The sequence below is a fragment of the Anneissia japonica genome, unplaced genomic scaffold (genome assembly GCF_011630105.1).
Source record: "Anneissia japonica isolate Jap-2015-1 unplaced genomic scaffold, ASM1163010v1 scaffold287864_len1152817_cov193, whole genome shotgun sequence".
NCBI lineage: Eukaryota > Metazoa > Echinodermata > Crinoidea > Comatulida > Comatulidae > Anneissia > Anneissia japonica.
Window position 1 is genome coordinate 286,199 of NW_022710960.1, and position 9,954 is coordinate 296,152.

General features: G+C 34.0%; 1 protein-coding gene across 1 annotated transcript; it reads right to left on the minus strand.

The window, feature by feature from the left end:
- Positions 1 to 620: 620 nt before the first annotated feature.
- On the minus strand, positions 621 to 8,945 carry LOC117107147 (leucine-, glutamate- and lysine-rich protein 1-like). The gene is made up of 11 exons (XM_033248713.1): positions 8,811 to 8,945; positions 8,322 to 8,497; positions 7,371 to 7,556; positions 6,886 to 6,967; positions 6,318 to 6,599; positions 6,031 to 6,124; positions 5,838 to 5,924; positions 5,536 to 5,613; positions 4,426 to 4,591; positions 3,774 to 3,907; positions 621 to 3,374 (listed from the first exon to the last, which is right to left on the minus strand). Exons 2-11 carry the CDS (start codon positions 8,479 to 8,481, stop codon positions 2,964 to 2,966), a joined length of 1,680 nt encoding a protein of 559 aa, XP_033104604.1. The 5' UTR covers positions 8,482 to 8,497; positions 8,811 to 8,945; the 3' UTR covers positions 621 to 2,963.
- Positions 8,946 to 9,954: the final 1,009 nt, after the last annotated feature.

The window sequence follows — 9,954 nt, forward strand, 5'->3', positions numbered from 1 at the left end:
GGGATATAAGTATTCAAAAAAAAAATTATAAAGATATAAAAGATGCCAAACAAATATCTGTTGCCGCAAAGCAAATGTATAAAATATTAGTGACTTATTTTACAAATATACAAAATATAAATATATTATGTTAATCAACTAAAAATTAAATCAACTTTTATTGTCCATAATGCATTCGAAATTCATGTAAAAAAATGATGAAATCAATGGAGGCCAGGAGATTTAATTTTTAATATTACCGGTACGTAACTTGTATCAGTCTCTATAGGCTATGATCATGCAGAAATTGGCTGGAATATTCAATGTTATGACACTTTTTTTTATTTAAGTAAATCTTCACCCAAAACAGTAGTGGATTTGCTGAGGGGAGAGGTTGGGGTATTCCCTTCCATAATATGGAACCTTGGGTGATTAGCCTCCATCTGTTTGAGTCATTTTAATAGTTATAATGTCAGTATTATTTTTTTTTGCTGTTGCAGAGGAGAAGCATTTCCCCTTACATCTCATCATGGATCCACCACCACTGCAAAACTACACATATTCTGGGTATGATTTTTTTTGCAGTGGCTTTAAGGCAATTCTTCAACAGTTTCACCAATTATATATAAAACACAAAAAGGTAGTAGGTACATAGATCATTGTTTATTCTCTATATTTTTTTCATTTGTCAAGAAATACAAATACCACTGTAAACTGAAATATAATACAGTACAGTATATAATTCATTGGACGGTTTCATCAATTGCATTATAAATAGATTTATTCATAAAAATTACTATTTAAAGTATTTGCATTTGCATAACAAAACATTTTATAAAAAACACAGCAAAAAATGAAGTGATTGATTAATCATAAAATAAAAAGTATATTCTTCTTGTTGGAAGTCAGAAAACTTATGTTATATATTGGATTTTAAAATGGAACATAGCAGTTCAAAACCAAAATAATAAGAGAATATTGTATAGCATCAGTGTCACAGGAATTTCAGCCCAAGTGGGGGGCTAAATTTACACGTCATGATGCCCCCAAAACTACCCCACCCCTAATTTAGCCAATTTCACCTGGAGAAAAATAAGGTATACATGAAGATTATATACAGAGGGGAGGGGGAGTGAACTCACTGGAGGCCGAAATCCTTTTGTCACATTAAAGAAAAAAGAATAAAATTACATTTGTTTCCCAAATGTTGTATGACATAGCATTAGCACATAAGCATTCATGCACAATATGGGTAACCTCCCCACCCCTGGGGAGTAATCCTAACCCTACAGCTAATTCAGTAACAGACTAATAAATTGCTAATGACATTCCCACCAGGTATAAACAGAATTAATTATACTTATGCCCTAGGCCCACACTGAATGCATCGTATGATAGTTGTATTGTACAAGCATTAAAAACTGACTATAGGATATGTGTTACGTAGGCTGTATTGCCAATAATATCTGAATATTAACATCACTATACCTTAGGCTGTATTAATATGTCCATTGAATATATAATTTATGACTGAGTAGTTCGTTGTCTCATTACAACCACTGCTAACTGGACATTAAAGAAGCATTCTCTCAACATGAAATCGTGATTAATTGCGAACCCTCATTTATCTTATCTTATCTTATTTTTATTCCAATTATTTATTATTTTCACATCCAACAGCAAGTACATTTGCCAATTAAATCATGGAACAATGCTCTACAAACTAAGTTTTATATGAGGCTTAGAAATTTTGGTTGTGAGAAAGAAACAGGATTTGAACCCAGGACCATGGGCTTGGAAGGCAAGCATCTTAACCACCAAGTTACAGCACCAGTTTTACTATCTTATCTTAGCAAGCCCACTGATTTTATGTAATGCACGCACTACAATGGAATGAAAATGAGGGACTCTCACTTTATAAGTTCTATACTAAGCTCTTATAATTATTGGATTTCAAATATCAAGGCTGTCTATAATGGATTCATCTAACTTACACTGAGAATAACATATTATGACTTGTATAGCAAAGGAAAAAAATAATCTCATTAACATAGGATACATGAAGAAACCGCTGTGTGCACACCAGCTAGTGATGAATCAAGTTACTTTTCTCACTTACCAAATACAAGGTGTAATTTCATAGTTGCCAACATTTCATAAATTCAACACAACACAAACACAAATCTAATCAATACTGCAATAGAGACAGGTAACATGTTTTTGGAAAATTCAAAACAGGCTCCCAAAATGGTGCTAAATCTTGAGTACAATACATTAAAAACAATGGGTAAGACAGCAGTGCATAACTAAAGGTTGTATACTTATAGCTCAAAATATAGCACCACCTATAAATTGAAGGAAGAAGTAGATGGTGTCCATCAGGGAAACAGCATGTTTGGTTAATAAGCAACTATTCAAAATTATATACCTACTACATATTCCCAAAATTTGAATGGTAAAAGTTTCAACCATGCCCTCCTACAATCTATGTAGGGGTATATAAAACAAATATTTACTGGAATTTTAATCAGGTCATAGTTCAAATTATAGCTCTTGGTAATCTGGAGGCTGTATGTCCCTTGACTTTGTCTTGGGACATAGTACAGCCTCCAGATCACCTCAGGCTATAATTTAAACCATGCCCCTCAACCAAGTAAATATTTGTATACTAACAAGATAGGGAAGGCAATTTGGCACAGTGATTTTCCATCCAGGTTCCGAACCTCGAGGTCAGGAGTTTGAACAAATGCTGACCATTCTCGACATCAAGGCCTAGATAACCCAGCTTGCACTTTTGACGTGTTGTGAAGTGGTCTACCTTATATTTCACCATTAGGTTTGAGTATTTCTGGCTTCAAATTATACTGCTTCTCATCTTTAATCTTGGTAACATCAGGCCTAATATACCATGTTCGTGAAGGTTGCAAATTACGATTGTCTTTAAGTGTTCATATTAATAATTTTGGCCAAAGAAAGCCACGATCTCACTTTCGGCCAACTGCGGCAGCGATTCTCTGTCTACTATCCGTCATGCTGCCTCCCTTTGCTCTACTGTTATTTGTCTTACCATTTGAAACGTTAAAATCTATATTTAAACTGGAAGTTGAAACTTTTCCTGAAGGAATAACACTGGAAGATGAACTGTTGGAAACGATTTGAGGACCATTCAGAATATTCCTTTCTTTACTTTGGTTTCTCGCGGATGACAGAGGCCTAGTGTTTGGGCTAGGCCTAGAATTAGAGGTAGGTCGACTATTTGAGCTAGGTCGTGATCCTGGGCTGTATGCCATTGGATGTTGGTAAGACAATAACTGTTCACGTGCTTGACTTAAAGCTTCAGTCAACTCAAATCTCTCTTCGCATTCTCTTCTCACAGTCTCTTGGAGAAAAAGAATCTAAAAAACAGAATATTGAGTGAAAATACTGTAGATCATAGATAAAACCAATATGCTTCATCATCAAAATGTTATCATATTTATTAACATCAATAGCATTGTTCATTCAGTATCATCATTATATATTTCACTGTTCCAATATTATGGTTCTCAACAGAAAATCTTTCATGGCTATTGTCGATTTTAATAATATATTCAACAATAGAAGTATCATCATCATCATCATCATTTTGAATATCATTATCATGCGTTATCACTATCAATATCATCAGTGTCACTGTTGCTATCATCATCATCGAGATCCCTCCTCACCATCACTATCATCCTCCTCATCATCACAATCATCATAACCATCACTCTCATCAGCTTTAACTCAGCAATAGAAGACACATAACTTACTTCTTCTCTGGCTTCATTCATTTTTCCCTCCAACTTTTGATTCTCTTCTCTCATGGAACTTAAATCATTCTCTGATTCTCTTAATTCTGCTCGTAGTTGAACTTCAGACCCATCATTTTCCCGATCAATATGAGCTTTGGAGGAGAAAAAAGGTACAAACAATAAGCATATGCAAGTCGAATCCAAAATGGCATTGAAAATGTTTGACTCTTAGATAAAATTTAACTTGGTAAATGGAAAGCACAACAATTTGGCATGTAAAGCAGGGAACTCACTACGTCTGATGGTCATTGGCCAACGCGACTACGCATGCAACCAATCGCTTTTAATCACGATCCGTTCAGACTGACACCGACAATGAGCAGACGGCGCCGCGTCGTCTAGCGCTTACAGGAAGCGGAGTTGAATTCGTCGTGCGACAGTGTTACGACCGTCACACGACGCAGTGTGTGCCCGACTTTAAATAAGATTGACTTTCAATTATTTGAGTTAGACAAAGTCGAATTAGGCAAGTTCAACTGCAACTCTATCTACAGTAGTTAATAATTTTTACAACAGTTGATGGAATCAGTACTACATTTCAAACACCTTGAATAGATTGTTCACTTTCACAATCGAACCATCATTGAATAAATCTTTAAGCAATAGTTACCAAGTCTATCCTGTAAATTGGTGATGATGTTCTTCAAACTTGCTATCTCATCTTTATAAGACCTTTCAATTCCATGTATGGAACTTTTTGCATCATCTGTTTGCCGCTGTAGTTGAGATAACTCGATCTTGTGTTTACTACAAATACTTTTTAATTCATTTCTTGACTGTCAAATACAACAAAATGCACAAATAAAGTAAAGAAACTTTATATAAAATTAATCAATGTTTAGGTCTAGCCATACCACATATTGAAACACAGTCAATTCACCAAATTAAGTATTGTTTGGCCCAGTCAGTACTCAGTGGCGGATCCAGAAATTTGAAATATAGGGGGCCTAGAAACAGACTTTCACAGGTGGAGATTCTGTACCTGTGAGGCCACATTGATTGGGGCTGAGGTTTGAAAATTTATGATTACGGCACATCTAGATGGCTGGAAATGCCACTCTCAGGCTTACAATATGAATCATATAATTTCTTTTCTTTCTCCATTTTTCTTAAATTTTGAAAAATTTAGGGAAAGGGGGCTGAATCCGCCACTGGTACTTGGGTCAAACTTGGGAATACTAATAGGTACTGCAGCGAATTGATTACAGGAGAAGCACTGCAAAAGGCTACAGCCTTTTCGTGAGTACAGGTTTGAATTCAGATGTTTGCTCTGGGTTTAAATATTCTCTGAGTTTTAGTCTTCTCTAAAAAGGGTTCTCAAGCCAGAAAATAAACTGTGTTGTACGACTGTCAGCCAACGAATCGAACCCCACTTGACAATGTAATGCAATGAGCGCTTGCAATACAATGCCATCCGCTGATTTTTGGTAGCAGTCTAAGCAAATTGCCATTTTAAAAAGCATTGTCATATTGTGTTCTCTACAGAATTGTATCACCAACGACCGCCGGGTACATAGAACTGGGGTTAACCCGTGTTCTCATCCACTTTAGCTCCTGTGTACATAATGTTCTGGCACCTAAGGGGATACTTTGGGAGGTTGTATGAGTGAGTTTGTCTGAGAACATAGTAACCTTAGTATAATGTGCTTCATTAATAAAAAACCACATATTCCGAGCCAACATCGAGTAAATGAAGGTTAAAGATTGTCATCATAATCACCTGTTCGTTCACTTCCATAATTTCATCTTTGTACTTTTCTATAAGTTCTTCGTATTTTTGTTTCTCTATATCCATTTCCTTAAATAAATCGAAAGAATTTCACGGTATCACAAAAATGTGATTTGTTTTTTTGTTTTTTTTAATGAAATTCATACCATTTTAAATATTATTGGTCAGTACTAATATATTCAAATAAATATATATATACATAGCATTCAGTTAAATAAAATCATTTTAGTGAGAGTAAACTACTGCCATTTTATTAAAAGAAACATACTGTAAATAATAACAACATTCAGTACCATTTGAAAAGCTTGCTTCAAACTTTCTTCTAAGTCCTTCAACTCCTGTGTATGTCTAATTTTCTCCTTCCTCGACTCCTCAGACACCTGTGGAATTTATGAAATAACATTTCTCTTATCACATCCTTACAACAATTAGATTTAAAGAAAGAGGAGTGTACAAAACATACAGTTTCATGATCTTATCACTTACTTTTTCTGGCCATTTTTCTGCTTCTCTAAGTTTCTGCTTAAAACTATCTCTCAGTTGCTCAATTCGATTTTGATGAGAAGTGATCATAAGTTCTCTGAAATTATTAAAAAATAAAAAATATGTACAGTACAATTTTCATTTAAAAAAAGGGGTATTTTCTCCAGGTGTACTGTACAAGTCACAACAGAGACGGTGATAGATCATGGCTGGTCCTCAGAGGCTGATCATCTTTTCCTAGATACTCAACTAGAAATAATTCAGTTAATATTATTTTTAAAAAGCCTCACCTCTCCTCTTTCAGAGCCCTGCACTCTTCATTGGCCTTGCGCAGGGTTTCCCTTACTCCTTCTGTCTCTTGCATTTTTTCATCAGCTTGTCGCTGAATATCCTCTTCAATTCGGTTTTTCTCTGAGAGTTTCTGCTGTGACTTTTTTATTTCTAAATTGGCTAGCTTCAGCTCTTCTGACTTCTGTTTTAACTCTAGTTGGTATTTACTAAACATCTGGTCGGAGACTAGATCTTTCTTTCTATGCTGTTCTTGGATGTCTTCAACTTCTTGTGTTTTATTTCTGTTGAAACAAAAAAGCTAAATTTTCTTATGTAATAATAGATGACCCAAAAAAAGAAGAAAAACAATGAAAAGAAAGAAAAGGTAATAAATTACAATTTAGAGAAATGAAATTAATAATTATAATGATGTTGAAAATGATAATGATGTTTATGACAATGATGAGGATGATGATTGAATAGTAATAACAGTAACTAAACATTAAATAAACACGGTTTAACTCAAGGAACTCATTTTAAGAATCTTAAACTTTGCTATTCTTTAGTTTACGTATACAGTCAACATACCTAAGTTGCTCCCTAAATTGAGCTGATTCTGATGCAGCAGTTCTGTATTTGCCCACAGCATCATCAACATCATTCTGCAGTTCTGAAATGAGAACAAGAAATTTAGTACAAATAATGACCTCTGACCTTAATATAATAATTATGCATATGAAATTTTAATGATAAGGACAGTGCTTACATAGCTCAGGACTTTTTTTAGAATTAACATGCACAGAAGAATTAATACGGGGCTCGCTACAAAAATAAAAGTAAAATGTAGAATTTAAAATTGTAAAAGTTAAATCACTGAGCTTTATCATATCAGAAATACCCTGTTGCATATCTGTCATCAATAAAATTTTGACCACAGTAGAACTAAGAATGTTGTGATTGGCTGGGAAAATTACAAAGGTTATCTTGGATAAACCAAACAGAAAAAGGGTGAATTTCATTAAGGTCATGAGGTTAAAAGAAGCCTATTTAATTAAATTTAAATGAAAACCTACTATTGACTTGTGAACGTAATTGTTGGCAGAGGTCTCTGCTGGAGACCAGTTGTACCTCCATGTCTTCTATTTGAGTCTCATTCATTTCATTATTTTTTACCAATGATTCTAAATGACGGTTCTCCTCTTTGGACTGCAATAATTCCTTCTGCTGAGATGATAGCCTACTTTCTAAAGATTCTTTTTCTAAAGAAGAAAAAAGCCAGAGCTATGATGAAAATGATTTTTATTACATGTACTGTAGTTAGAATAAATAAAGACAATGATGAGGATAATCACTGATTAGGATAATCATTCATATATTTATATTATATAAAGATGTTGATGATAATGATGACAATCATGATGATGATGAGGTTGAGGAGATTGATGTTCATGTTTACAATGAGCAGGAATTTGATTATACTGTATAATATATTAGATAGTGCTCATTATCATTTTAGCTCAAGGCCAATAAAAATTGTTTGTTTGCCCTCCTCCACCCGCCCCTAACTCACTGAAAAGAAATAGGGGCGGAAAAACAAATAATTTTTTTTTTTTATCTTTTTTCTTTACAAATTAAAAAAAATGTGAGTGAATTTATCTTTATTTTTTGCCAGATGCCCTACAAATTAGTCTAAAGTTGTTGTCTGATGTAAGATATTGTCATTCTAGGCCTCTGTGGGTTATTTTTATCCATCTGAATTTTTCTTAAAAATAGATAAATAAATAAGAAACTTTTTCCACCCTCCCCTATTTATCATTTTTAAAAAAACAAGGGCAAACAAACAATTTATTTTTTTGGCCTTATGGTGATTAGGCCTAGGATGATCTGAAGATGATGATGACAATGATACAGCTGACGATGTGGCTAACGATAAAGAATATTATGATGATGATGATAATGGTGGTGATGATGACGATGGTGGTGATTGATGATGCAATGTCGATGATGAGAAAGAAAAGACTAACCTGAAATTTCTCTCTCGGACACTGACATTATTTTAGCATTGAGTGTTGCCATAGTTTCATGAACCAACTTTGACCTTTGACTGACAAATGTGTGGATATTTGTCAACTCTGACCTTTGACTTTTGACCATGAACATCAAATCTGGAAGTTTGCTCATCATACTACTGTTCTGTTTTCTATAAATAAATTCCAATCACTGGGGTTATGTGACGAAAAATATACTGTATGCAAAACTGACATTTTAGATACTTATATAAATACATAAATTTATTAAGACTTTGTATAAGAAAAAGAGATTTGATATATTTAATATTGGTAACACATTTGTCGTTCATGTTCCTTAATATCTCATTCCTTTTTAACTGGTTTACCACTTACAGGATTAAAATACAATATAGGAGTGATTGGGGTCAGAAGTGTCCAGGAACCAAAAGTGAAGATATTTTATGAAGAGATTTGTATATTTGTGTAACATAAACTGAATTTTACCTTAAATTTGAATTATGTGTTAATTCGTTGTTTAATTGGTCCTGCAGTTGACCTTTGGCCTCATTCAAGTTTTTTATCTGCTTTGTCTGTTTAATTAAATTGTTTTCATGCTTTAAAATCCTAAAAATAAAGAACATTAAGAATAACTTGCTGGATAGGAATACCTCATTACAGTTTTTAATCTTTGTACAAGATATGTTTTAAAGCTGATTAAAAAATGTACCTATATATATATATATACTGTCTCTTATACACATCTAGATGTGTATAAGAGACAGAAATTGGGGGTCACCATTTAACCTAAGGAGCTATAACTGATTAAAAATAGGCCCGATTTTAGCATCTTTTCACTGTTTATCTGCACAAACGCGAGCAAAGATCCCTATGTTTGATGCGCGCGTACGGCATTGCTATTGGCCAAAAGATGACTGAAAAGAATGGAAATTAATACAATGTCAGGAACCCAAAATATGTAAAAAAATGTATTTTCTAGCTTCCGTACATGCTGTGTGCGTAAAAATGCGCGCGTAGTGGAAAATGTCAAAACAATTTTGAAATGCTCAAAATGGCCTGAAACGTGCTCTAATTTAGTCAAAAAGTGATTTTGAGCATTTTTAAATTTTGACGTACATGACATTCAAACTTGACCTGATGTTTATGTCCACTGAATATGATTTAGAAATGACAATTAGTTACGATGATATGATCGATAATGTAAAACATGTAAAATTGCGCGTAAATGACGTCACGCATGACTGTGCACATTGAACAGCTCACTGTGACTATTCCATGCCAAGCGTGAAGCGGATCATCAATAATAATAATAATAATAATAATAATAATATTTAGTAGATTGACTTGTATAGTGAGAGAGCAAGTCAAAAGACGGAGGCAGAACGATTCTTTTCTTCTTTTTCTTCTTATTGACCAACTTCAAAAATTGGAGGCTTCGGCCCAGTAGCTTTTTTTTTTCCAAGAAAGTGCTATATCAGTTTGTGCAGATGAGTTGCTTCTTAAAGATGGACAAAGAGACGGACTTATAGACTTTAGCAGGTAGAACAACTTTGGAGCAGCCACACCAAAGGCTGTCTCTTATACACATCTAGATGTGTATAAGAGACAGGGACTATGACATAACCTTGCT

Excerpts from the sequence above, each read along its gene's own strand:
- LOC117107147 (XM_033248713.1), bottom strand. The coding sequence starts at position 8,481 with ATGATGAGCAAACTTCCAGATTTGATGTTCATGGTCAAAAGTCAAAGG. Across the intron at positions 6,125-6,317 it reads AGGGCTCTGAAAGAGGAGAG|AGAACTTATGATCACTTCTC; the intron begins GTGAGGCTTTTT and ends TAATAATTTCAG. Across the intron at positions 3,375-3,773 it reads TGAATGAAGCCAGAGAAGAA|ATTCTTTTTCTCCAAGAGAC; the intron begins GTAAGTTATGTG and ends TCTGTTTTTTAG.